The sequence below is a fragment of the Malassezia restricta genome, chromosome V (genome assembly GCF_003290485.1).
Source record: "Malassezia restricta chromosome V, complete sequence".
In the NCBI taxonomy this organism is placed as follows: domain Eukaryota; kingdom Fungi; phylum Basidiomycota; class Malasseziomycetes; order Malasseziales; family Malasseziaceae; genus Malassezia; species Malassezia restricta.
Window position 1 is genome coordinate 651,753 of NC_040197.1, and position 26,625 is coordinate 678,377.

The window sequence follows — 26,625 nt, forward strand, 5'->3', positions numbered from 1 at the left end:
CGCGCCTCGCACCTCCTCCTCCTCCGACGTATGCTGACGCGTCTGCTGCAGCACTGCGTGCGTGAGGTGGCGCTGGACGGCGAGGAGGGCTCGGACGTCGAGCGCCTCTTTTCGTTCGTCGAGGCGTTCTGCGCGCATCTGCCGGAGGACGCGCGGCCCGTGCTGGACGGGGCGTACCGCGCCTTTGTCTGGCGCACGCTCCTCCATGACGCGCGTGTGCATGTCGGTGTGGCGGTGCGCAAGGGCACGTCGCGCGGCCAGCAGCGTTCCTCGATTCTCGCCAAGGGGCGCGAGGCGTCGTCCGCGCCGACGCCGATCAAGTCTGGCGCCCTCGAGGCGCTCGTCGAGGCGCACGGCGATGCGCTGCGCGTGTACGTTGACGCTGAGCTCGTGCGGCGCACGCTGACGGGCACAGAGGCGCCGTTTGCCTCGGCTGCCGCGTACGTGGCGCTGCAGCATGTGTACCGTGCCCGCGAGCGCGGCGTCACGGTCGTGGACCTCGGCGCGCGCACGCACTACGACCCAAAGACCGTGTACTACCTGGTCAAGCTGCTGCTGGAGCGCGAGCTGGTGGCCAAGTTTACGGCGCGCGAGACGGGCGAGGTGTCGAACTATGTTGTGGGGCGCCCGTTTCTCGCGCACAATGCGCTGTGGCAGGCGCAGCAGCGCGCGGCTGGACCGAGTGATGTCGGCACACCCACGTGGGTCGATCTCGATACGATCGCGAGCGAGTGGGACGATGCGCCGATGACAGGCGAGGCGGACGAGGACGAGGCGGGCGCGCTGGCGATGCCGCCGCTTGATCCGCACGACGGCGACGTGCTCGCGTACCCGATGCTCTCGGACGAGCAGAGTGCGGTGTGGCTTCATTCGCGCCAGGATTTGCTCTCGGAGCGCCTCGCTCGCATGCTGCGCATGTCGCCCTCGCACATGACGCCGCGGCGGTACTTGCCTACGCGCCTGGGCCTGCGCCGCGTGCCGACGCTGCGCCGCGGCTTTCTCGCCTTTCTGCACCACCACCTGTCGGCCGGGCACATTGAGCGTGTGCGTGTGCAATTCGCGCATGCGACGCCTCTGTACGTCCGCGCGACGGACGCGTGGCTCGGCGGCGGCGGTGGCGCACGCGCCGCGGCGGCGCCTGCGTCCGCGGCCGCCGCGCGCGTCCCGCTGCGCTACGATGCGACGCTCGAGTACCAGCTGCTGACGCTGATCGATGCGTACGGCGCGCATGGCTGCACGATGCACGAGCTCGCGCAGCGCTTGGGATGCTCGTCGGAGGTCAAGCGCATGGTCGAGCAGATCCTGTCGCGGCAGGTCGTGCGGACGCCGCCGCCGTACGCGGCGCTCGCTGTGTGTGCGCCGTTTGAGCAGAGTGGACGCGAGCGCCGTATCCGCTACTATACGGCGCGGGGCTTTGCGGCGCGGTGTGAGGCAGATGGTCTGTCGATGAGCACCGCGCTCGGCGTGGGCGACGCGTCTGCGCCCGCCGCGCCTGTGCCGCCGGTGCCGGACACGCTGCCGAGCGAGTGCACGTTCCCGGACGCCGCGACGCTCGCTGCGACGCTGCCGACGGTCGGTGTGTCGACGGGCTTCTTCCGCGACGTGCCGGGCCCCGTCGTGCTGCGCGGCGCGAAGCGCACGGCGCCGACGGACCCTGCGACGGGGCGCGCGAAGCGCGGGCGACCGCGCAAGGGCGAGGTGCGGCCAAAGCCGATCAAGAGCGAGGCGGCTTCGCCGCTGCCGCCGGCGCCGGCGCCGGCGCCGCGAGCGCCTGAGCCGCGCTCGAACCTCAGCGTGTTTCAGCGCGTCAAGCTGCTGACGCAGGTGCTGGCGCAGGCCGGCGGCGCGCTGGACGAGGTCGAGATCCCGCGTCGGACGCGCATGTACCTCGATGCGGGGCCGGCGGCGAGCGCGGCGGGCGGCGACCTGTCGGACCGCACGACGCGGACCAAGACGATCGAGGAGGCGCAGCGCCGCGGCGTCGTGCGCACGATCAAGGTGCCTCGCACGGATGATGCACAGAGGCCGCGCACGCTGCTGCATCTCACGCATCTGTCGCCTGACGCGCTGCAAGAGGCGCTGCGCTCCGCGACGTCGACGCCCGAGACGCGGGGCGTCGTGGCGTATGCGGACGTCAAAGCGGAGCACGCGGGTCTGTCGACGACCGAGGCTACGGCGCCGTGGCTCGACACGACGCCTGTGACGTATGGCCACGACGACCCGCTCGACGACGCGTCGACGCAGCGTGCGTTTGCGCGGCACTCGCATCTGCTGCGGCAGTACTATGGCTTTCCGCACGGCTCGGCCGCGCGGCTCCAGCTGTTTGACGAGGCGGCGCAGACCGCCGCGGGCGAGGACCGCGTCTTTTCGCTCGCGTATTTCGTCCACGAGGCGCCGCTGCGCACGCTCGTGGCGCTCGTGCCCGTGCGCCTGACGACGCCGGCCGTCGTGCGCGCCGTGACGGCCGCGACGAGCGCGCGTGTCGATGCGGTGCCGGCGCCGGTGGCGCGGCGCCTCGGCCTCGGCCGGCAGCGGGCGCATCGGCAGCGGCTCGCGACGTATGCGGCGCAGCTCATCGAGCTCGGCCTCGCGGAGAGCGTTGGCGACGATCGCTACCGCCTCACGACGCGCGCGCCTGTGCCGCGCTGGCCGCCGAGCGAGAGCGACGTGCGCGACGTGTCGACGCCCGCGCAGCGGCAGGCGTACTGGGCCGCCGTGCGCTCGGCCGTCGACGCGTCCGATCCGAAGCGCGTGCCGTCGTACCTGGCCGCGCCGCATGCGTGGCGCGATTCGTTTGCGCTGCGTGGCGTGCAAAAGGCGTTCCTGCGGCGCTACGCGTGGCCTCTGCCGCCCGACGCGCTCGAGCGACTCGCCGCGGCCGTCTTTGCGCCGCGCGCCGCCGTCGAGGCATTCTTCGTGAGCCGCACGTCGCGCGCGCACTCGACGGCCGCGTCGATGGCGCACAAGGTCGCGGCGCGGCAGGCGCAGCGCACGCACGAATGGGACGCGGCGCTCGCGGACGTCCGGCAGCACGGCCCGCCTGAGGCCGGCGAGCCGCGAGCGCTCGCGCAGCTCGCGCACAAGTACATCCACGGACGCGAAACGGTGACGCCCGCCGCGCTGCGGCAGCGCATCGCCGCGGCACTCGGCATGCACCGCCGCGTGCGCACGTCGACGACGCGCGGCCGCCGCCGGTCGCGCGCGTTTGTGTGGACGCCGGAGCATCAAGCGACGCTGCGCGATGCGCACGTCATCCTCACGCATCGGCAGCGCGCGTGGCGCGCGATGCACGGCGCCGCGGCGCTCGCGGACGACTGGTCCGCGCTGCACCAGCTCTTCTCGCCGGACGCGCCGCCGTCGGAAGCGGCCGCGTGGCGCGCACGTCGGCGGCAGCTCACGGCCGCGCCGCACGAGCAGGTCGGCCTGATGCTGGTCGAGCGCGCGTGGCACGACGTCGCGGCGCGCGGGCGCGCGGACGGCACGCTGCCTGATCCCGCGTGGCCGCATCCGTCGTCCGTGGATCTGCGCGCGCACATCGCATACTTGCGGCAGCACATGGATCGCGCGCAGCTGCTGCAGGCGCACGCCGAGGAGGCGGCGCGCACCGTCCTGCCCCGGCGCCTCACCGCGCAGGACGTGGCGGCGTGGACGCCGGTCGTGCCGCGCCGCCCGTCCCTCGTCGACGACACGAGCGCGCCGATGGTGCACCGCCTGCAGCAGATGCGCACGACCGCTCGGTCGGTGCGCGCGATCGAGCAGCCCGTCGGCGCCGAAGCGTCGTGCGCGCTCGCGACGATGCTCGTCCCGACGCACGTATCGCGCGCCGAGCTCGCGACGTGGACCGAGCTCGTCGGCGCCGAGCGACTCGAGCGCGCGATCGCGCTGGCCGTCGAGCGCCGCATCCTCCAGCATGCGGACGGCACGCTCACGTACACGGACGAGCGGCAGCGCGCGCTCTCGACGTCCGTGCCGGCCGTCCACGCCGCGTATCGCCGCGCGCAGGCGGCCGGGCGCGTACAGGTGCATCCTGCCGCGACAGAGAGCGAGACGGCCGCGTGGCTCTCGCTGCTCGAGACGCGCCGCGTGCATGCGTCGCTCGACATGGCGCCCCTCGCGGCGCTGCGCCGCCGCCCGAAGCTCAATGCACGCACGCTCGATGACGTCGAGACCGAGTGCCGCCTCACGCTCACGTGGGACGCACTGCCGCCGCTGCCGGACGTCCGGCCGCCCGACGCGCTCGTGCTCGGCGTCTCGTCCGCGCTCGCCGCCGCGCTCGAGCGCGCCGGGCCGTCGGGCATGCCCGCCTCCGACGCGCCGCTCGACGCAGGCGCGCACCGCGCCTTTATCGTCGAGGGACCGCGCCTCGTGCACGAGCGCTTCGCGGCGTCGTGGCAGGTGCCGACGCTGCGCGGACCGCCCGTGTGGCCGCGCGCATGGCTCGACGTGCACGGCGACACGCACTGGCCCGTGTGGCACGCGCGCGTCGCGCACGTCCTCGCGCGCGTGAGTGCGCGGCCCGGCACGTCCGTCGAGGCGCTCGTCGCCGACGCCGACCGCCTCGAGGTGTACGACGTGGTGCGTGCGTGCGCGGACGCCGGGTGCATCGCGATCCGCGGCGCGGCGCCGTTCCTGCGGCCGCGCGACGCGTACGTCGTGCCATGTTCGCCGTGGTTCATGTAGTATACAAGCTATCGTACAGAGTCAGGGGTGCGCGGTGCATCGCCGCGCTGCGGCGACACGCACATCGAGAGCGACGAGCCGAGGACCGCGCGCTCAAAGTGCATGAGCTCGGCCATCAGGCCAATGTTCGGCGACGTGCGCGGCCGCTGCGCCGACACAAACGCATACGCCTGCTTCAGCGTCCAGCGCCGCGTCTGGATCAGGTAGGCCATCACGCACGTCGCACTGCGCGACTTGCCCGCGCGGCAGTGCACAAACGTCGGACGGCCACACGCGCGCATGCGCTCCAGGAAGCGGCACGCATCGCGCAGCTGCTGCTGCACACCCACGGCCTCGACCACGTCGCGCATCGGGATGTGCAGATAGTCACGGATCGACGTGTCGCGCAGCACGGACATCGGCGAGTGCGGATCCTCCTGCGACAGAGGCAGCTCGGCGGCCGTGTTGAGCACCGCGCGGATGCCGAGCGCCTCGAGCTGTCGCGCGTCCGCCGGCGTCTGGATGTGCGAGCCGAGGTACAGCTGGCCCGGCACAATCGTCGATACCTCAAAGTCGGTCGCCTCCTCCGGCTCCCGCGCCGTGCGCGGCGCATCCCACAGCGGCTCGGCGCGATCAGTCATCACGTACAGCCCCGCCGTGAGCGGCCGCGACAGCGCACCCTCCGTGCCCGACGACAGCGACGGCGCGGGCGCCACGTCCGAGACCGACGTGTTCAGCCGCGGCAGCGGCGGACGCCGTGCGCGCGCGTCGCACCCCGACCCCGGCAGCGCCAGCTCCTCGATCGGCGCCGTCTCCCGATCCTCCTGCTCGACATACGAGTCGCCCACCTCAAAAAACGGGAGCCACGCCGGATTCTCCCGCAGCCCACGCACGCCGCCCAACACATGGTAAAGACCACATCGGCGCGACGTGAGCTCCGGCGGCACACGCTCCGACGCACGCGCGCGGATCGCCGCAATCGTGCGCAGAAGAAGGTACGCGGCGAACGACGACGCGCGATCCTCGTACAGCACCACAATATCCATGAACCAAAACACCCGGATCAGCTCGTTCAGCACAGCCGGATCCACCGCCTTCGACACGGGCGGAAGCTCCTGCGCCCAGCACATGGAACGCAGCTTCCGCCGCCCCGCCTCCGACTGGATGTACGAGGCAATGTCAATGCTGTCCAACAGCGCAGGACTCGAGGTCAGCGCACGCTGCGTACGGCGAAAGAGCAACGTAGGAATCTGTACATTGATCGCGCCCTTCAGATGACCAGTGCGCACGTCATCACTCCCGTCCAGCATATCAGACGTATCCATACACCCCTGGAATATATGCGCAGGCCGCGTGTCCAGCAGCAGCACGGGCACCGTGCTGCGCGATTGAAAGGGGACACGCGTCAGCTCCTCCGCCTTCGACTGAATCCGCCTCGCCGACATGACAGGCGAGCTCGGCGCACTCAGACTGCCACCCGCCTCCGGCGCATGTCCCTGCGCTGGCGGCGGCGCGTCGACCCAGCTCGGATCGTACGGACCCTCCGTCACAGCCGCATCATCCGGCAGCGAATGAACCAAGTGCATCGAGGGCACATGCGCGGCGTGCGGCACGGGCCGTCCACAGTACGCCGAGCACGCATCACACGGGCTGGGGCGCTTCACTCGCTTCCCCCGCAGCGTACTCAGCAAGCGCTCCATCAACTCATCCGGTCGGATCGCTGCCACGCCTTGCGGCGGATCCTGATAGAGCATAGAAATAGCCAGCACACGTAATACCAGGCTCGAGGTCAGATCAGCGTCGCTGCGGCCACAACGAAAATGCGCCACCCCCCCAGGATCGCCGTGGATACACACCCGCTTCGCAGCACCGCCGCCGCCCGCTGGCCACGCCACCCCCAGGCTTCGCCGCCCCGCGCTTGCCACCGCCCTGCCCGCATGCGCCGCCCTTCGGCCGACCGCCGCAGTATCACCACGTGATCCTTCGAAGGTACTGGCACGCTGGCGACGCACGTCGTCGCTCCGCCATCGCATTGACACACAGGCACCTCTGTGCTTCCCACGGACTGTCACTGCTGCATACCATACTTGAATATGTCGACGCCGTCGAGTGGCAACACGATGCCGCGTCGGAGTGCGAACTCTCGCCGTCGAGGTGGTCAGCGCCAGCGCCACGCTAACGCCGCCGCTGGCGCCGAGGACGACACGGAAGAAGTCCGCACCCTGCGTGCCACGTATCCAACGCAACTCGCCATGCTCTCCGAACTCTTCCCCACATGGACCGACGAAGATCTCTTATTCGTCATCCTCGAAAGTAACGGGGAAGTCGAAATCGCGGTCGGCCGGATCAGTGAAGGCCATGCCGAGCAGTTCTCGTCCGTCAAGTCCAAAAAGACACAGCGCAAGGAAGCAGCCGCCCACTCGGCCGCCGCCCTCGCCAGCTCCCAAGCCACGGAATCCACCACACCTGCCGCCGCACCCGCATCCACACTCACGCAGGCCGCCCCTCCCAGCACCTCACAAACCGCCTCGGCTGCCGCGCCCACGGACGGCTCGCGCCGCTCGACCCGTGGCGGAGAGCGCGCTTCCCGTGGCCGCGGTGCGCCCGCTGCTCGCGCAGGTCGCGGTGGCTTCCGTGGCGTGGCTCGCGGTGGCGCGGCCTCGGCTTCCGCTCCCTCCGCCCAGAGTCAAGCCATGCCCGTGACAACGACGCCGGCGGCCTTCAGCCACAAGCCCAAGCCCACCGAGACCAAGCCCCGCACAACCACCATGAGCTGGGCACAGATCGCGCGTCCCCAGGAGCCGCCCAAACCTTCACTCGAACACGAGGCGGCACCCGTGGAGACGCCCGCGCCCCAGCACGATACAGACACGGCTCCCGCTGTGGCACCCCCCACCACGGAGACCATCCCCGTGACCCAGACAAGCGCGTCAGCGCCTGCCGAAACACCCCTCCCTGCTGCCGTGTCGACACGTCCCGCTCGTGCACAGCGCCCGCGCCAGGATGCAGCGGTGGTCATGCCGGATGGAGCATCCTTGGACCAACTGGATGTCAAGTTTGGCACCCTCACCTTTATGGCGAACGATGGCGCCGAAGCAGCCGAACCGAGCCTCGGCTCCACCGGCTCAGCGGCTGGCTTGAACGTGGACACCAAGCAAGACCCTACCCCCGTGCACGAATTTGATGGATTCAAAAGCAGCGGCTTTGGTGTGAATGGTGCGTACGGCCTCGCCGGCACGCGGCCTGTGAACCAGGACTCATCCGCTACGCCTGCTGCCGAGGAGGCGAGTGGTACACTGTCGTACGGCAGCGGCACGCCCGGCCAGGCCTATGCCTCGTCGATCTACGGCTTCGACTCGAACCAGCGCTCGTCGCACCCCTACGCGACAGGCCTGCGTGCCACGACCGACGAGCGTGCCTCGCAGCCCGCCGCTCCTACGGGGCCCGCTGGCCCCGTAGCCGGTGGCTACGACGTGGGTGTGATGCCATACGTGCAGCAGCCACAGGGCCCACCTCAGCTCCCGCAGCACCAGACGCAGACCCAGCAGCAGTCGCAGCAACAACCGCAGGCCCAGCAGCCTTTCCCGAACGTGATGCCATACTACTATCCTTACTACATGCCGAACCAGTTCCAACACTTTTCGCCTGCGGCCGGCTTTGGCCAGTACCCGCTGTACGGTGCGCAGCCACAGCCGCCGTCGAAGCTCGATGTACCCGCGCCAAGCCTTGCGGCGTACACACAGCACGACCCTATGGGCACACCTTACAGTACTCACACCCCGCCGCAGCCATACCAGGCCGCTCCCAGCGTCTCGATGCCGACGTACGAGTCGCAGGGCTTCTCCCAGCGGCTGGGGGGTAGTGGTAGTGCCAGCGCGAACGCGGACTTTAAGCTGCAGGGCGGCTCGGCTACCTCGGATGCCAACCATTCGCTTCCAGGTCTGAGTTTCTTGGGTGGTGGCGTGCCACAGGGTGCGCCTGCCGCGCCCGTCCGTGCCGGTTCGACATCGTCTGTGCCAGCCACGTCGACCCCTCTGGACTATCGCGCGTTTGACGCGACCAACTCGCCTGCCACGCGCTCCGCGGCTGCCTCTGGCTCCTCGGCCGCGGCGACGCCCAGCGTAGGTGCTACGACGGGCATGCCACCGCCACCACCGCAGGGCATGCCGAGCCACCAGGCGGCCGCACCGATGGCTCAGCAGCACCCAGCATACTACCAACACTATGCGGCCGGACTCGGCCATGCCAACGCGTACGATGGCTACCACCAGTATGGTCGCCAGCCGTATTGGGTCTAGTCGACTCCGACCTTTCTTTTTCCCATAGCCAAGTAATGGTCACGACGGCCGTTCTCTACATGCGTGGCCTGCCTGCATCGCGGCGACTCTACACGTCGGCAGATTGATTGGTCCCGCGTCCTTGATCCACGTGGTGGTGTATCGGCCGACCTGTCGGCATAGAACTGGCGAGAGTGCGCTGCGAAGCTGTCGTGCTGGGAAAAATCGTGCCACAGCGGCGCACTCTTTGGTCGGCTGCGCCTTGAACGCACTTTCGCTTCGTTTTGTGGATTGTGGGACCCATTCTGAGGGCGATCCCTGTGAACGTGTACTTGGTTTGATTTTGGCTGTCTGATCTTGTGCGCGTGCACGTCCTCTTCTTCCACCCTCGCCCCTCTCCCCCAAACCGTTCTTCAGCCGCCAGATGCCTCGTGGTACAGAGACGGCTGCGGCTGACCACAGCACAAGTCCGCATGAATTCAAAGTACCACCGAGCTCGGACTCTCTCCTTTCAGATGCATCCATTTCGCCGGCTGCCCCGTTTGATCCTTCCCTCCCCTCCTCCGTGTTCGGCCCCGAGGCCGAGGCGCCGTTCACGCCATCAGGCCTACTCGGCTCTCATGTCAAACAAAATGTCTCATGGGATGCGTCGCATGAGCCTCTGACGATTGACCTGAACCGTGTGTCATCGCTCACACTTAGCACGCCCCATTCTCGAAGCAGCCACGCCGAACTCCCAACACAATCTCCCGAGAAACAACCGGCTTTACTGCCGTCCTATGATTCTGTATATACGACGCCCTTTACGGACTCACCTATTCCGCAAACGCCATCGGCGCCTCAACGACTCAACTCTACTCAGTCTTCGCATGCGTCGTCCACGGATGATCTTGGCCAAGCATTCGACATACCACCGCAGGCCTCGCCTGCCGCAGCTCCATTGCCAGCTCCCATGACACCTAGGATCCAGTCGGATCCGGCCATGAGACACGCCGCGTCCGTGTCGACCAGCTCGTGTGCCTCTGTTGCCACGCCCGAGTTCAATCTGCCTGTACAGCCACGCTTCAGTATGCCGGACATATATTCGCCCCCGTGTGGCACGCCGGATCGAGGCATATCGGTGCCTCAACAACACCTGGCTTTCGAATCGAGTCCTACACCGCGCAAGTCGTCCACCATACCGATCTACATGGACCAACCGCCCTTGCCCTTGCCTCCGCCGATGCCACTCCATGATATGACCGATGCATCTTTGGTGCATCCTGCATTCACATCGCCTCTTTCGTCGTCTGTGGCACCTTCCCCCGCCCTTGGCCCCGTACCAGGCCACTTTCCTGGCCCGCCTACCACCCCCGGTCCCCACCTGCTGGACGACCCTTTTGTTCCGACGCCGTACTATTCCCCCATGCCACATCCTGAAATACCTTCGATGCCGATAGAGGCAGGTCCACCACCGTCACTTCCGGTCATGTCGCGCGTATTCTCTGCGCCCATGCCATCTACTATGGTCCAAGAGCCGACGCAGCCGTCTGTACCATTCACACCGGTCCAGCGTCGACCATCAGTACCCGCATCTCCTGTGCCGGCTAGCAGTTATAGCTTGCCCGTGAACCATGCATCCATGGCTCGCAAGTGCTATACGCCGTATTCCAAGACCCCAAATCCGGCACCGTCATGGACGTACCAGGATGCCGATTATATGTCCTCGCCGATGACAGCGTCCAAAAGCATGGGGTGCCTTGCCTCACCTCTTCCTGCATCTCCGGCCACGCCAAGTGGTCTGCCAAGGCGCGGCTCACGAATGTCACACAGTATTAGTATGCCTGGTGACCATATATCGGCGCTACTCGATTTTGAAGGACCAAGCCCCACGCGCATGCGTGGACGGTCGTCTGGACCGCCGCCCTTGGTGGTGAGCTCAGCTGACAAGCTGCATGCTTGTCACTGTGGCCGGCGTTTCAAGCGTCTCGAGCACTTAAAGCGTCACATGCGGACCCATACTCAAGAGCGTCCTCATAAATGCCCCATTGCCTCTTGCGGGAAGAGTTTCGGCCGGACCGACAATCTATCGCAGCATCTCAAGACCCATTTCCGACCAGCTGGTCTGGGAGGACGGACCAATGAACTGGTCCATACAAAGGACGAGGTGCCCCGGGCTACCAATACACGCAACGATCCCTTTGCAGCAGCGGCGGCGGCGGCCGCTGCAGCGGCCGCAGTCCATGGACAAGCGCATATGCACATGGTGCCACCAGAGCATGCCCCCATCCATCCAGAGGGATAACATAGCTAGAGCACATGCTCAATATCACATCCACTTCCTTATACTACGTACCTTTATGATAGGGACTTGGCGCGGTACAACAAGATATAGGCCACCGAATCTTCGCCGCCACCGTACAACATCTCGATCTTCTCAGGCGGTACAATCGTCACCTTATCATCGTCGAATTTGTACCAGTCCTGCGATGGCGCATCTAGCGAGTCCGACGGCGGATCCACAGCCGATTTACGCACCCATGACATGTAATGACCGGCATCGGCTGCAGCGCCCTTGTGCGTCACAATACCCACTAGGTCGTACAGGCCACTGACATTGCAGCCATGATCACTGGACAAATCAGGATCGATAGTAGCTTGAATGTCGGCCGCTTCCTTCGATCGCTGCTCACGCTCCTGCTCATCTGTTAAAGCACCGCCCTCCACGGCGCCCAATTCCAGGTGCCGTTCCTTGGCGCGCGCACGGATTTTGGCTCGATCGGCCCGTTCTTTCTCAACAGCGCGTATCTTGGCACTGACAGGTGATAATCGACGGGCTAGTTCTGGCGTCACAAGCGAGCTGGCATCTAGTTCCTTAGGAAACTTGACTTTTCGCATAATCTTGGTCTTTTTGTTAATGTCGCGGCGCCAATAGAACCGCACAAAGTGCACAAACAAGTATTCAGAAAGGCGGGTGATGCGGCGAGTTTCATCGTATACTGCTGTGCGCTGTAGCTGCTCTGAATGCTTCTCCAGCTTTTGCGAGAACGAGTCCAAAATGCCGGACTCCATGTCGTTTGTTTGGCTAGAAATCGTACACTGCAGTATCTGGAACGGCTCATCTAGCTGTGCGGGTGTTTCGTTCGGGGCCTCTTTGCAGCGTCTCTCAATGGACATGTGACCAGTCAGGTACTGTGCCACGAGTGGCTCGGACGGCGTTACAGCAACACGAGACGATGCCAAGGCCTGGATGATTTGAAGCCATGCCTCCTCCGCATCCTGTTGTGCGAATCCACCAGACGTGCTCGACATCTCTGCAAACTGTGGAGCAATTTTGCGCAGCGTCGAGAGCAGCACCAATGGCGGCACTGGCTCGGTGGTTTTCCGCATGTCCTGAAACAGATCACGCAGCGCGGCTGTAAAACTAGCATCGCCCTGGTTCGAGCCGATGCGGCCTGGAAATGAGTTCAGAGCATCTTCAAGTTGAGGAATGGCTCTTAACAGCTGGAGCGTAGCATTCAAGTAGCAGGTGTTACCAAGGTTCACAAGACCCACGCGTAGATCCTTAGCCTTGCTGAGCTCATCTTCCGGCAAATCCTCCAGGAACTGCACAGGCTTTTCTGGGGCCTTGGGCAGCTCACCCACAGCACCCAGCACCATGAACTGCTGACCCGCGCGCGCACCCACTTTGCCTAATGGGGTATCGTCTTTTAGCAATCCTCCCTTGATGAGTACTTTTTGGCGTTCGGGTGGCACATGCGTGACGTCAGCAATGGCACGCTTGAAATCCAGGCCTGTACCCTCAAGATTCATAGATACATCATACTGCGCGTCAGCAAATTCAACGTACATTTTTCCCATTATGCTTTACTTTCACTGGGATGGTCGTCATCTTCCCCATGGAGCGGTGACGTCACGCGTCGCGATGCTTTGGGACCTGGCCTCATGCACGATGACGACGCTTCCTTCGGCCGAGATACGATGCCCAAAAAAAGTCGTCCTGCAGCAGGCACAGGTATCGACCGCGACGATGGCCAAGCTAACGAAGCGTACGAAAAAGTTTATGAAAAACAAGCTTGACCAGACGCTCAAGCAGCGTCAGGATGCGAAGAAGAAGCAGAAGTACACACAAAACAAGGGAAAGCGTGTCAACGATGAGCCAACTGAGGAGAAAGAGGAGGAGCCTGAGGTGGTCGAGTCCCAGGCGCCTGCCATGAGCGTCGACGATTTCCTAAGCGGTGGATTCCGTGAAGGTATGGAAGGCGAAGACGAAGAAGAAGAGGCAGAGGAAGACGACGATGATCTCGATGAGGTTGATGATATCGAGGATGCCGAGGCGCATGCCCAAGACCTGGCTCAGCTCGCCGAGAAGGACCCTGAATTTTACAAGTATCTTCAAGAAAACGACCAAGAGCTTCTTCACTTTGGTCAAGGCGAGGATGAAGAAGAAGAAGAAGACGAGGAAAAAGAGGAGGAGGAAGATGAGCGCCTATTGACGATGGACATGCTGCAGCAGTGGCAAAAAAGTTTGTTACGGCACCGCTCGCCGCGCGCTTTGCGGCGCTTGCTACTGGCTTTCCGCTCTGTCCTTAGTTCACATGATGATGAGGTGCAGCATGCCTTTCACGTACAAGACAGCCGTGTGTTTTCTAAGCTAATAATCACTACGCTCAAGTATATGCCGATGGTGATGGAGTACCATGTGCCTTACAAAAAGACCGCAGATGGTCGCTTTAAGGTACAGACACACACACAAAAGTGGCACATACTACACCGGCCCGTGCGCAGCTACTTTATGAGCGTGATCAAGCTTCTGCAAACGCTGCCTGAGGCCGACATGGTCTATGTGGCCCTCAACGAGTCGGCTAAGATGGTGCCTTACTTGCATCAGGACCGACGTGTGGCGCGTGACTATGTGCGTGCGCTGCTGGGGCAGTGGTCATCGGGCGAGGACCGCATTCGCCTCGCTGCGTTTTCATGCTTGTACGTGACGACGGCCTCGGCGCTGGATGACGACATGGTGGATTTCTGCCTTAAGAGCACGTACCATACCCTGATTCGGAACACACGCAACACCAAGCCACATACGCTCGAGCACATCGCGCTCATGAAAAACACTGCGTGTGAGCTATTTACGTTGCATGCGGACGCGAGCTACCAACAGGCGTTTGGGTTCATCCGCCAATTGGCCATTTCCCTGCGCAACTGTCTCAAGCTCAAGACCCAGGAACAGTTCCAAACTGTGCTCCAATGGCCCTACCTCCACTGCCTTGACTTTTGGTCGTTGGTCCTGGCCAAGACGTGCCACGTTGACCGCGAGCAAGGCGTGCCGAGCCACATGCGCCCGCTGATCTATCCGCTCGTGCAGGTGTCCCTTGGTGTCGGTCGTCTCGTGCCCATGTCTCGCTATTTCCCACTACGCCTGCATGTCATTGAGTCTATGCTGCGCCTGATACAGGCAACGCATGTCTATGTGCCGCTTGCACCGCTGATTATCGAGGTGCTTGAGAGTGCCGAGTTCCAGCGACGCGGCAAGGGCGCGACGCTCAAGCCACTTGATCTTGAGACGACGTTCCGTGCTCCTGCCGCGTATGTGCGCACACGCATCTATGCGGACCAGCTTGCCGACGAATTTGCGTATGTGCTCCTCGAGTTTCTCGCTACCCAAGCGCGTCACATTGCCTTCCCTGAGCTCGTGATCCCCATAACTGTGCAGCTGCGCCGCGCTCTCAAGACGTCACCGTGCGTGCGCCTGAATGAGGCGGTGCGTCCGTTGCTGGACAAGATCCGCATGAACGCCACATGGATTGAGCAGCGACGCAGCCAGGTCGAATTCGCACCGAACGATCAGTCGCAGGTCGATGCATTCTTGCAGAACGAGGCGTCTGACGCACCGCTTCAGCAGGCTGTGCGTCTTGCGCGCAAGGTCCGTGAGCAAAAGCGGCGCCTGCTCGAAAAGACGGCGCATGTCGTAGAAGATGACGAAGCATAGTGTACTATTCATGCAGCGACCTGTACTCGGCCAGCGAGAGCTCTAAGGCGAGTCGTGTGTCGTCGTCCATGTCGTCGTCCAGCGGCGGCACACGGCGGCTGTCGGTGCGCTCAGCGACGAGCGCACTTTTACCAGCACGGCGCGCGCTCTGTGCTTGCACCGAGTCAACGGCACGTAGTGTCGGCGATGGCTTGGCCCATGCGCCTAGAGAGTGCGGCGAGCGCGATGGTCGCGTATTCTCGGCGCGCATATCGGGCCAGTCGCACAGACTGCCCGTGAGGCTCGACGACATGGAGCTCAGAGATCCTTCGGGGCTGCCGAATCGTGCATGGCGTGGCACAGCGACTGTCTGCAACTTACTCCACGAGCTGGGATGCGAGTCGCCGCTGGTCGTCGTCGATGCAGAGCGCCCAGCCGTACACAGAATGTCCCATGCACGCGACGTCGGCGCCATGTCACGTACGGGCACGAGGGGCGGCGATAGAGGCGTTGCATCGCTATCGCCTTCGTGCGTTTCCAAATCGTACATGAGTTCAGGAGACCAATCGTCATCGACGCCTGATGCCTCCTGCTGACTGAGCATCAGCGCATAGTCCAGTGCGACATCTTCATCGAGAGCGCCATGCACGCTTGACTCGAGTGCGGCGCGCTGTGCCTGAGACGAGGCGCGTTTGTCGCGCTCCATTCGCACCTGGTGCTGACCCTCTTCCACGTCCTGGACGAAATCGGCCTTAAGTCGCGTGCGTTCCGGCACCGAAGCCTTGCTCCGCCGCGGCGCCGTGCGCGGCGCCTGGGATACTGGCTCAGAGTCTGTGTGCCACGACAGGATGTGCATGCCGATCGCGGCCACAAACATGTCGTCGGCGGCCATCATGTGCGTCACACGGAAACGCGCGGCCTCTTCCTGCGTAAGTTCGCCGGCCGCCAGCATCCGCGCTGGATGCCGCCGAGCTGCGCGCTCGTTGAAAACACGCACGAGCGAGCCTGTGAGAGCATCGAGAGCTTTGATCGTGCCGTCCTCACAACCGGCAAAGAGTAGGAGTGGCGAAAACGCCAGGGCCGTGATGGCTGTGTGATGCGCCTCGATAACGAGCGCTGGGCGTACTTGGCGCTCTGCTACCGCGGGCTCTGCGCCCTGCCACGCTACTTGCGCCTGCTCATCGTACACTTCTCCATCGTCATCCCATTCCCACACGCCGATACATCCAGACGCCGTGCCAGCGCAAACAAACTTGTGCTCCTGCAGACGAGATGCTTGCATGCGCGCGACAAGCGCCGTAGGAAGCGGCGGTGGCTTGGCACGTATGTCAAAGTCGCACCGCAGGCATGTGATGGCCGAGAGCGTTGGTGCACCAAACACGGCCGTGCATACTTGACTGCCGATGGTATGACGCAAGAACACGCGCGCATCTTTGTGGTGCACGAGCAGCGACAGGCCCGATGCATCGAGCACCATGTCTGAGACGGGTGTGCGACCGGAAAGAATGACGATGCGCTGTGGGCCCGGGTAGTTGTGTCGCTCGGCGAGCATATCGCGCACACATACATTCTGCCACACAATGATCGTGCCATCCAAACGCGCGGCGGCCAAAATGCCATGGGCTGGCGCATAGGCAAGGTGCGTGACGTGGTGTGCGGCCGTGCCCGACCAGAGTGGCTCCATGTGCTTCGGGTGCCATACATTCACGGAGCCATCGGCGGCGGCCGTCGCAAACGTCACATACAGCTCGCCCAGCATCGAGAGTTGCTGCCGATGCCGTTCGTCTGAGTAGACACCGCCATGGCCGGGTGCACACGTCATGCCAATGGCGGTCACGGGTGCCGAATGGGCGTATCCCGCGGGAAAGGCTCGATTATGGATCGTGCCACGCGCACTTTGGCCGCGCCAGTCGAGAGTCGTGAGAGAAATGTCGCCGGAGGCGAGGCCCCATACAATCTGTGAGGCGTATGCGTCAGTTGCTTGAGCCGTGGTCGTCGGACTTAGATCGATGTTGGGGTGGCCATTTGGTGTGCGCGCTGAAAAGCCGTGTGCGTCCAAAAAGTCCTTGGCGACTTTGCCCGTGTGGGTATTCGATCGAGATGCGACACTAAAGTCATTCGAGAGAGAAAGCACGAAGCGGCGCGATGCTGAGAGGGCTAGCACGCTAAGCGTCCCGATGCGCGGATCCGTAAGCACCGTCGGCGTGCGCGACTTGCGCCACCGCCGCAACAGGGCGGAGCGGGCGACGTACTCGCCGCGCCAGCTCGGCTCCATACGACGCAATGCCGGAGCGACACGGAGCGCGGACCATGCAGGATCGTTGATGTGCTCATGCAATGTGTGTTCTCTTTCTTCGAGGCCCGACGCAACCATAAACGCCGCGCGCCATGTCGTGTCCAGAGACGCGATCGCGCGCCATGCACGGCACGTTGAGCCACATCGAACGATAGAGATGGGATCGAGGAATGCAAATATACGCGCTATCGTCTGGGGCGTCAGCTGTGAGACATCTACCACGGACGAGGGCGTGGGATCAGTAGGCAACGCATGATCGGGAGATTCATCACGGGGTGGCAGTGTGCAGTGCCGAAAGCTTGTGTCGAGATCCAAAGGTGTAATAGATGCACAGTCAGGTACGTTCATCCAAAGACACACAAGCAGTCGTCACAGTACACACAGCCAGCCAGCCAACCGTGAGTAGGTGGGAGAAAAAACTGACACCGCTGGCGCAGCCTTGACGCGTGGCGTGTCGCGGACCTACTGGGTTCTACCAACGTGTCTGTTGTGCACGGACCATGCTAGGATAGTCGCTCTACATAATTGGCAGGGAACAGACCCATGGCACCTGTCCGAGCATTCGTGCCGCTCCACCAGTCTTCGCTGGCGAACTCGATATCGACGATCTGGTCACCTTCGGCCAGGGTGATTTCATTGTCCTCGTCCATCTCGTAGTCGTACAGCGCGACGGCCTGAGGAGCTGCTGCCGGTGGGGCCGGGGGCGGCGGAGGAGGGGGTGCCACGGCCTCGGGTTCAGGAGCGGGCGGAGCCGGTGGTGCGGGAGGCGGCGGCGGCGGGGGTGGGACTTGCTCCTCTGTGGGAGGCTCTGGTGCCGGAGGAGCGGGGGGAGCAGGAGGCGGCGGCGGTGGGGGTGGGACTTGCTCCACTGCAGGGGGTTCCGGTGCCGGAGGAGCAGGTGGTGTAGGAGGCGGAGGCGGTGGGGGTGGGATCTGCTCCACTGCAGGGGGCTCTGGCGCCGGAGGAGCAGGTGGGGCAGGTGGTGGTGGCGGGGCAGAGGTCGTCTCTGCTTCCGGCTCTGCCTCTTCCAACAGCTCCACATAGTTGGCGGGGAACAGACCTGTCGCACCGCTGGGACCTGTTGCTGACCACCAGCCCTCGTCGACTTGGTCAATAGCTGTAAGGATCTCGCCCTCGCGCAGCGTGAGCTCATTGTCTTCTTGAGCATCATAGTCGTACAGAACGGTGGCACGCTGACCACCTGATGCGGGCGCATCCAACGCAGGAGGTTCTGCGGACGCTGTGGGCTCGGGTACTGGTGGCGCTGGGGGTGCAGGAGGTGCAGGAGGTGCGGAAGGTGCAGGGGGTTCTTCGTTCACCGAGGCGCGATTCATCTGGGAGACGACATGGTCGACCGAGGGAGCGCTCTCCGCGGGAGCCTCTTCGGCCTCGCGTTCCTGTCGAGCCTTTTCTTGACGCTGACTCCACGTCAGCTTGCCAGGCGCAGCAGTACGTCGACCAGGTGGAGCAGGGCCGGTAGGTGCATGAGCTTGGGAAAATGGCATCGTGCGATCAAGAGAGAGCTTTCCGGGCTTCGGCAACGATACAGGTGTGTACGATGTACCGACCGGCTGAATTTTGTCCTCTTCTGCGGGCTTGGGTGGGGCAGGTTCAGGCGCAGGTTCAGGCGCAGGCTTGGGCGCTGACGAGGGCTGAGGTACTGAGCGCTGGGGCACCGCGGGTTGGGGCACCGCAGGTTTTGGCGCGGAAGGCGGCGCGGGATTCGAGAGCTTGCCCTCACGCAGCTGCTTGAGCTCTTCACGAGCAGGTGTATAGTTTGTGCCCACCGGTCCAGGTGTCTCATGGCTCTTGGGCGCCTTGGCTTGCATGCCTCGAATATCAGGCGTGCCTACCGGCTTATGTGTAGTGCCGACAGGCGCAATCGGTTCAGGGGCACGCGAGCTCGCCGTGCCATACTTACTGCCGCTACTGTCCATGACCTTGCGCAGAATAGCGTCAGGCAAAATATCGTCCTCGGTGCGTGCCTGGATGGACACATGGTACACCTTGAAGTAGTCGGCGACCGTGGCGCTATGAGGCGGAAATAGGCCTTTGCGGTTCTCAGGCACGCCCTCTCCGCACCAGTTGATCAGTACAAACTTGGGCAGGTGGGTGTTAGGGTCGCTCACGCGCGCCAGGGCATATTGTACCTTGCCGTCGGAAAACTCCTCAACGAGGTCGTCGAGGGAGCCTTTGGCGGCAGCTGTCACGTCCAGATCATTCGAGAGCTTTTTGTAAGAGAGCACGACATAGTCAATCACCCCGTCCAGCACCTTTTCGTACGCGGTGCGGATGGCCGGTGACGACAAATTCACCTGGAGCGACATGTCCCTCGCACACTTCCGGCCCGGGTGGCGGCGCTGGGCGTGGTTCGAGCGCCTCCATTTTCGACATATCACGTGATGTCCATCTGCGTCCTGGGCGAGCCCGGCAGGGGTGTGGCTTGACGAACGCTGGTTTCGCGATGTTGGCGCGGCTGGTCCCTGTGCTGGTGTGTCTAGCCGTGCTGCTGTCTCTTGTGCCGGAGCAGTCCAGTGCAAATGCGTTCTTGTCTTTCTTGTCGCCGAGGAAGCAGGCGCCGCCGACCGTAGCGCATCGGTCGCTGTACATGGGTGTGCCTGTGACCGAGTCGACGGCGACGATGCGGCTGCTGCATCCGCGTATGCAGCGCTTTATTCGCGATACACAAGATGTGAATGAGAAGTCGTCTACGGCGATGATTTCTCTCACGGATACGGGTGTACTGGCTGGCTTGAACCCGCGCAACGGGGCCATGGCGTGGCGCCGCTTTATTGAGAACGAAACCGTCCACGGCCTTTTTTCGATTGACGAGGACATGCTTATGGTGAGCTCACAAAACAACGACACGCTGATCGCGCGCATGCTCGTTGGCGATCGCGGTGTGATCGACTGGGAGCATACGCTGAACGATACCGCCGTCGACGGCCTGCCCGTGTACGCGACGTCATGGGACACGGGCGAGACCGATGCGCTCATTGTCGCGGGTGGTATGCTGCACTACTTTACCAGCAAGAAGCTCGCATGGAAGTGGGAGCCGAATGGTGGCGCCGTCGTGCAGTTTGTCACGCCATACAACGACCGACTCCAGGTCGTGAGCCATGTGCCCCAGGGTGACGAGGGCTCTGCGCTGCGGTTCACGGAGCTGACGATCGATGGCGATACGTCTGCTGACTATACGATGTCGTACACGATCAAAGATCCCCGATCGATCGTGTTTTTGCCGTATCGTCCACGGAGGCACATCAACGAAGCCTACCATGCGAATGAACAGAGCGGTCCACACGTGGCTTGGCTGGACGACGACGGCGTTGTGCGTGCGCAGCGCATCATCAATGGCGATGTGGTGCTGAGTGAGCTCCGGTCGATCGGCGCGCCGTTCACGCGCCTGCAGGACGTGGGTCTCGGCAACCGCGGTGTGTTTCTGGCGCACCACGCGGACGGTGCTGTCGAGATTGTGTATGTGTCGCCAACAGGAGACGGCATGAATGTGATTGGCAGCTTTAGCGAGCTCGATCGTGATGCCGTGTTGGACGGTGGCTTGGATCTGGATGGCAAAGCGTATGTCCTGCGCATGAATTATGATCCATCGATGCACATGCTCGTTCAGGAGGTCTTCCGTGTGGACGAGGTCGTGGATGAACAGATGGGCACGATGTCGAGCATGATGTTCCAATACGACTTTGCGCAGTATGGTCCGCTGCGCGCGGTGCTGAGTGAGTTCCGTGTGCTGGAGAGTGGCCATCTGGCGGTGCGGTGCGTGCTCTTGTCGCAGTCGGGCAGTGTCCATATGCTCGTGGATGGTGTGCAGGAGTGGGTCGTGGAGCACGGCCTCTCCAAGCCGCAGCGCACGCTTCTTGTGCCGCTCGCCGACCAGCTTCTTGGCCAAGCGGCTGTGTCGTCGCACGCCATGCCAGCGTGGCCGCTGTCGATCGAGGCATTGGAGAACGAGTCGCTCGTCGATCGCTGGCTGCGACACGCGCGTCAGCTGTGCCATCTGCACACACACCTCCATCGCTTTGCCCGCGGCCCACTGCGTCGGGCGCTCCTGTCGCTGGGCCGCCAGATCGAGGCGATGCTGGGGCACAAGCCTGACACGTACGTGGAGAAGCCGATCGCGGGAGGCCCGCGCTTGGACTCGCTCCCGGATGCGGACCAGACGGCGCCGCGCGAGGCGACGCCGTCGGACATGGCGAAGCTGTACCACGACCGCTTTGGCTTTGACCATGTCGCGGTCGCTGCGTCGCGCTACGGCAAGCTGTACGGCATCAAGGTCACGCTGGATGGCTCTTACCTGCTCTGGGCGCGCCCTGTCGTGCCGTACGAGCAGGGCGCGCACGTGAATGTGACGCACCTGATCCAGACGCGGGCGAGCAACACGCTCGCCTTCGATCGTCCGATGGCGCCTGTGATGGGCGTGGTCGCCGAGGTGCACACCGACGAGGGGCTCGACACGCACGTGTACTATGTGAATCCGCTCACGGGTGAGCACGTCGGCCAGCCGTCGGATGCGCTGCTGTGCACGGGCCGTGCGAGCGATGTGTTGGTGCACGACGGCCTCGTCCACGCCGTGTGTGCCTCGGGTCATGTGGAGGTGAATGCTGCGCTGCATGTGGTGCGTACCGACGACGACGGCCTGCAGGGTCTGCTCACGACGCCCAGTGGCATGGCTGTGCAGACGTGGCGCATGCCGCTGTCGGACCGCGTCGTGGCGATGCGCGATGCGAGTCGCGAGCCGGTCGCGAGGTATGGGCGGGTCCGTGGAGACCGCTCGGTGCTGTACAAGTACCTGAATGCGCATGCGCGCGTCATTGTGACTTACAATGACGTGCTACGGATGGCGCACGTCTATGTGATCGACAAGGTGAGCGGCGATATGGTGTACCACCTGGAGGTGCCGAACGTCGCCTCGGATGCGATCCACGTGACGTTTACCGAGCATTGGATCACGCTCGTGTACACCAGTACGCAGGCGGAGGCGCCGCACGCGCTGGTGTCGATCGAGCTGTATGAGCGCGAGGCGCGCGGTGCGCAGGGTCTGGCGTCGTCGAGTCTCGTGCGGGCTGGCACGAACGGCACGCTTGCAGCCAGTGCGCCGCCCGTGGCCTATGCGCAGGTCTTTGCGCTGCCGATGGCCGTGCGGGCGGTCGGCACCACACGCACGGGGCTGGGCGTCGCGCTGCGGAGCCTCGTGCTCGCGACGAACGCGAGCGAGCTGGTGCTGGTCCCGCGTCGTCTTGTCGATCCGCGCCGGCCGCTCGGCAAGCCGACGCCGGCGGAGGCGGAGGAGCGGCTCATGCCGTACAACGGCGGCCTCTTGTCCAACGAGTCCCTGCCGCGCATCACGGGCCTGTATGAGGACGCGGCGTTCGTCGATCGCATCACGACGTCGCCGGCTCTGCTGGAGAGCTCGTCGATGGTGCTGGCGACGGGCGTCGACTGGGTATATGCGCTTGCGTCGCCATCCGGCCAGTTTGACCGCCTGCACGCCTCGTTCAACAAGACGCAGCTCGTGCTGACGATCGCCGCGCTGGTGATCGGCATCGCCATCACGCGGCCGCTCGTGCGCATGCGCGCACTCCATATCCGGTGGTAGCTAGGCACTGGCCGGCACGACACGCGGCGGGACGCGTGCCTTGCGCAGAACCATAGCATGCACGACCATGTCCCAAGCTCGTGCGAGGGTGGTCCAAAACGCCTCGGCGATGATCCCGACGCTCTGCGCATTGTGCCACGTAGCGCGGATCCGTAGCGCGAGTCGCACCAGCACCGAAAGCGACACGCACGCCAGCGCATCGAGCGGCGCAGACGCACCGAGACCCTCGGTGCCGTGGCCATGCACGTACTGCAGCACGGCGCTGAGAGGCACGAGACTCGCCAAGAGTTTAGCCATGTCGCGGGTATACAGCCAGCGGTGCAGAATCGCCCAGTGCTGTGGGTACGGCACGGCGAGCGGCACGAGGGGAACCTGGCCCTGCGACGCAGCGGCCGCTGCCGCCTGTGCAGGCACAGCAGGCAGCTGCGTGCACTGCAGCACATACACGATCCAGTGGACCGGGACGAGCGTGCACGGCGTCGAGGCCCAGTGGCCGAACTCGGTGGACATGGTCGACGCACACACGGCGAGGATGTGCGTCGGCATCGCTGGCATCGGCAGGGAGCGCATGCCGTTCGTCCATGGCAGGCACACACTCGGTGGAAGCGCTACGTGCTCGGGAGGCACAGCTGCCACGGCCATGGCCGTGCAGGCGAGCTGCTCTTGCACACTCGGCTCGCGCGCACGCAGGGCCTGCTCGAGCGCATGCAGCAGCTCTTCCCCCGCCTGACTCACGAGCGAGGCGCCCGATGCCTCCTGGCGCGGCAGCTTGTGCATCGTCAGGAACGCTTCCAGCACAAAGTCGCATGTCGCGTGCGAGCGCGCAAACTCGAGGGCCTCGGCTTCCAGGCCGTAGTGGCGCAGGTGGCGCGGCAGGTCCACGTACGGATTCGTCGGCGCCTCGATGAGTGGCCATGCGAGACGCAGTGGGATCTCGATCGTCGTTGCGTGCCGCGGCCGCATCATCACCGACTCGGTGTCGCACGGCTCGTCGCCCATGACTTGCAGCTCAAGTGACGCCGCATCGTACGGCGGGACGAGCATCGCCGTCGTCGTGGGGTCCATATCATGCTTGAGCGCCGCCGCTGGCACAGGCGCCGGCGGCGTCGAGAGGAGGGACATGCCCACCTCGGGGCGCGGGGCGCACGCTGCGTCCGTAGGTGCACCTGACACCATCTGCATCCACTGCCACGGGTTCATGCCGACGGCCGGCGACGCCACGGGGCCCACACGCCATTTATGTCCCGCCACAGGCCAGGTGGATCGGACACGGATCGATGGCTATGGATCAGCTGGTGATCAGGCTACGACGTGCCGGACGAGGGTATGATGTGTCGGTGTAACGTGTGCGCCATCTTGCGCGCCGTCCCCATCACGCGGTGCCGCACGACATGCAGCGCCTTGACGTACAGCGCACGCTCCTGCCGCTCGCTGATCCAACGGCGCTGGACAAGCTGCTGCAGCGTATGCCTCCACCGGCGGAGCGAGGCCCATTCGTTCGGGTCCTGCAGCCAGACGGGGCGGGCGTGCGGACTCGTGTGCCAACGAAGCTCGCGGCGCAGCAGCCCCTGCTGAAAACGCAGGACATGGCGCACTTCGTCGTGGGCGTTCGCATGCAGGCACCACGTCAAGACGTGCCGCATCGTGCGCAGGTTGATAAACATGGGGCGCGCGGCAGGCTCGTGGCGTGCGCGCCACGAGCCCCACGAGCGATCGACCTGCTTGAGAAAGTGCAAGAGCTGCGGGACAGTGCTCGCGACAACACCGCGCTGCTGGAGCATGGCGTCCATAGCCAAAATGATGGAGGTGTTGCTAGGCTCCAACACGACGTCGGTCGCGTGCCACGGGATCTCACACGTCGTAAAGGTATCTGGCACAGATGTGCTCGTGAGTCTCGCAAACGCCGAGAGCGTCGCAGCCGTATCGCCACGCCGCGCGTACGCACGCATGACCGCATGGAGTAGGCGGGGGCCGGGTATGTAGCTGGTCGGTTGAGGCAGTAAACGGCACGGCGCATTGCGCAGCACCAACGGGCCCTCCTGGCGCATCTCAGGCCGCCTTATGCTGGCCACGTACATGTGCAGCAGCTGCCAGACGTGCGCATCGTTGCCGCAGCGCGCATACAGCTCCATCAGAGCCATAAGAATCCACGGCGGCGCCGTTGTCGTGCTGTTATGGCGGACCATGGCCAAGTAGTGCCCAAACTCATGAAGAAAGAGGCCCCATAGCGCCCGTTTGGCCTCGGCATCCGGCCCTGTCGGATCGCGTGCCTGGATCATGTCCGTCGTGCTTTTGGCCCGTAGCAGTGCGAGGCACATGAACGGCGTCCATCGGTCTCGTGGCGACTTGTCCTGGACCAGCCTGTACATCACCGGCCAATGATCATGCTGTGCTGCGAGACCAAACAGCGTGCTGTGCAGCTTGGTCGAAAGACTCGGTTTCTGCAGATGGCGCGAATTGCCACACTGCCGCGTCCAGTGCCGTGCAGGCGCACGCAGCCGACGCAGGGTATCAATATCGCGGCGCCGCGTGGCGTACCGCATGAGCATCGCCACCGCCGCAGGACTATCCGCACTACCGCTCGCCAGTCGCGAGCGGCTCTCTTTCACGCGCTCAAGGTACCATTGCACGAGCGCTGTGGCTGTCATATCAGGGTGCGTGCGAGAGAGGCGCGTGAGCTGATCAAGCAGCTGCGCCTGCTCTTTTTTGGTTTCGTGCGTGGCATGCAGCACAGGCATCGACGGAACGGCGTGCGCCTGCGACACAGGCGCAGACCACGCTCGCCCGGCATGTATTCGTCTGCACAGGCAAGGCCGCTCTGCTAGCAGCCTCCCTGCCGCACCTCCCATCGATGCGCAGGCCCAGCGTGACGCGTCGCCTCCGCATCGTCCCTCCTCTTCTCGTACTACAGATCACGTGATGCAAAAGCCACTTCGGTGCGCGGCTCGCTCTCTGTCGGATCGGTGGCGATGGAGGACCCAGCCGAGATTGCCGTGCTCACGTCCGAGTACATTTCCTGTACGTGATATATGCTCATGCATAGCGCTGGATAATTTGCCGCAGGAAGTCAGCCACATCTTGCGCGAGATAGAGATCAAGGATGGCAAGGTACAAGGTACGTACGCCGCCACTTACGCAGAATGGCTCTCGCGTATCTCCTCCAAAGAGTCGCAAATGCGAGATATGTTTGGCACATACATGGACAAGACGAATGAAAACTCAGAGGCGGTACGCACGAAGCTGGACAAGATGGCCGCACGCGTGGCCGCTGACTACACGCGCGTCGAAGAATGGTCGGCGCAGAAACGCGAGCTAGCGCATGTGCTGTGGCGCAAAGTGTACGCGCACCATCAGCGCCTCGTCGAAGATCTTCAGCTCATCAACAGTGATCTCGTCGCGAGCGTCTCATCATCCGTCCCCAAACTACCACAGCTGACGGACCCTGCCCAGCTGCCTGCCCAGCTACTGCAGGCTGGCATTGGCGAGGCTGAAACAGAGGGCCATGAGGGCCGCGTGCGCAAGAAACGCGGATTAGCGACGACAGGCCGCGGTCGCAGCGTGCATTCGCCGCCGACAGCGGTGGAGACAGAGAGCCGCGGTGTGTCGGAAGCTGCGGCTCTTGACGGCGAGGAGGAACGCGATGAGAACTTGTACTGTTTCTGCCAGCGCCCATCCTTTGGCGAGATGATCGGCTGCGACTCGGATGACTGTAAGTTCGAGTGGTTCCACATTGGGTGTGTCGGCGTATCCAAGCCGCTCCCCCAAATGTGGGTTTGCAGCGACTGCCTCGCGAAAAAGAAACGGCGACGTACATAGCTATGATACCCTG

General features: G+C 64.0%; 12 protein-coding genes across 12 annotated transcripts; 6 read left to right on the forward strand and 6 right to left on the reverse strand.

The window, feature by feature from the left end:
- Positions 1–30: 30 nt before the first annotated feature.
- MRET_3217 (oxalate---CoA ligase) lies at positions 31–4,680 on the forward strand (the record flags this gene model as incomplete). The annotated part of the gene is made up of 1 exon (XM_027629844.1): positions 31–4,680. The coding sequence occupies one exon, from the start codon at positions 31–33 to the stop codon at positions 4,678–4,680; it is 4,650 nt and encodes a 1,549-aa protein (XP_027485306.1).
- An 8-nt stretch (positions 4,681–4,688) lies between these two features.
- On the reverse strand, positions 4,689–6,413 carry MRET_3218 (dual specificity phosphatase; the record flags this gene model as incomplete). The annotated part of the gene is made up of 1 exon (XM_027629845.1): positions 4,689–6,413. One exon carries the CDS (start codon positions 6,411–6,413, stop codon positions 4,689–4,691), a length of 1,725 nt encoding a protein of 574 aa, XP_027485309.1.
- A 339-nt stretch (positions 6,414–6,752) lies between these two features.
- MRET_3219 (CUE domain protein) lies at positions 6,753–8,957 on the forward strand (the record flags this gene model as incomplete). Its single annotated transcript, XM_027629846.1, has 1 exon — positions 6,753–8,957. One exon carries the CDS (start codon positions 6,753–6,755, stop codon positions 8,955–8,957), a length of 2,205 nt encoding a protein of 734 aa, XP_027485308.1.
- Positions 8,958–9,360: 403 nt separating this feature from the next.
- MRET_3220 (transcription factor) lies at positions 9,361–11,220 on the forward strand (the record flags this gene model as incomplete). Its single annotated transcript, XM_027629847.1, has 1 exon — positions 9,361–11,220. One exon carries the CDS (start codon positions 9,361–9,363, stop codon positions 11,218–11,220), a length of 1,860 nt encoding a protein of 619 aa, XP_027485445.1.
- Positions 11,221–11,273: 53 nt separating this feature from the next.
- On the reverse strand, positions 11,274–12,816 carry MRET_3221 (ubiquitin carboxyl-terminal hydrolase 14; the record flags this gene model as incomplete). The annotated part of the gene is made up of 2 exons (XM_027629848.1): positions 11,274–12,740; positions 12,766–12,816. The coding sequence occupies 2 exons, from the start codon at positions 12,814–12,816 to the stop codon at positions 11,274–11,276; spliced, it is 1,518 nt and encodes a 505-aa protein (XP_027485446.1).
- A 129-nt stretch (positions 12,817–12,945) lies between these two features.
- MRET_3222 (nucleolar complex protein 2) lies at positions 12,946–14,907 on the forward strand (the record flags this gene model as incomplete). The annotated part of the gene is made up of 1 exon (XM_027629849.1): positions 12,946–14,907. The coding sequence occupies one exon, from the start codon at positions 12,946–12,948 to the stop codon at positions 14,905–14,907; it is 1,962 nt and encodes a 653-aa protein (XP_027485447.1).
- A 4-nt stretch (positions 14,908–14,911) lies between these two features.
- Positions 14,912–17,530, reverse strand: MRET_3223 (WD repeat protein; the record flags this gene model as incomplete). Its single annotated transcript, XM_027629850.1, has 1 exon — positions 14,912–17,530. The coding sequence occupies one exon, from the start codon at positions 17,528–17,530 to the stop codon at positions 14,912–14,914; it is 2,619 nt and encodes an 872-aa protein (XP_027485448.1).
- A 155-nt stretch (positions 17,531–17,685) lies between these two features.
- On the reverse strand, positions 17,686–19,509 carry MRET_3224 (drebrin-like protein; the record flags this gene model as incomplete). Its single annotated transcript, XM_027629851.1, has 1 exon — positions 17,686–19,509. The coding sequence occupies one exon, from the start codon at positions 19,507–19,509 to the stop codon at positions 17,686–17,688; it is 1,824 nt and encodes a 607-aa protein (XP_027485449.1).
- A 137-nt stretch (positions 19,510–19,646) lies between these two features.
- MRET_3225 (uncharacterized protein) lies at positions 19,647–22,796 on the forward strand (the record flags this gene model as incomplete). Its single annotated transcript, XM_027629852.1, has 1 exon — positions 19,647–22,796. The coding sequence occupies one exon, from the start codon at positions 19,647–19,649 to the stop codon at positions 22,794–22,796; it is 3,150 nt and encodes a 1,049-aa protein (XP_027485450.1).
- Positions 22,797–23,996, reverse strand: MRET_3226 (uncharacterized protein; the record flags this gene model as incomplete). The annotated part of the gene is made up of 1 exon (XM_027629853.1): positions 22,797–23,996. The coding sequence occupies one exon, from the start codon at positions 23,994–23,996 to the stop codon at positions 22,797–22,799; it is 1,200 nt and encodes a 399-aa protein (XP_027485451.1).
- Positions 23,997–24,100: 104 nt separating this feature from the next.
- Positions 24,101–25,534, reverse strand: MRET_3227 (uncharacterized protein; the record flags this gene model as incomplete). Its single annotated transcript, XM_027629854.1, has 1 exon — positions 24,101–25,534. One exon carries the CDS (start codon positions 25,532–25,534, stop codon positions 24,101–24,103), a length of 1,434 nt encoding a protein of 477 aa, XP_027485284.1.
- Positions 25,535–25,765: 231 nt separating this feature from the next.
- On the forward strand, positions 25,766–26,612 carry MRET_3228 (chromatin modification-related protein YNG2; the record flags this gene model as incomplete). The annotated part of the gene is made up of 3 exons (XM_027629855.1): positions 25,766–25,814; positions 25,840–25,911; positions 25,936–26,612. The coding sequence occupies 3 exons, from the start codon at positions 25,766–25,768 to the stop codon at positions 26,610–26,612; spliced, it is 798 nt and encodes a 265-aa protein (XP_027485442.1).
- Between the last annotated feature and the right edge of the window lie 13 nt (positions 26,613–26,625).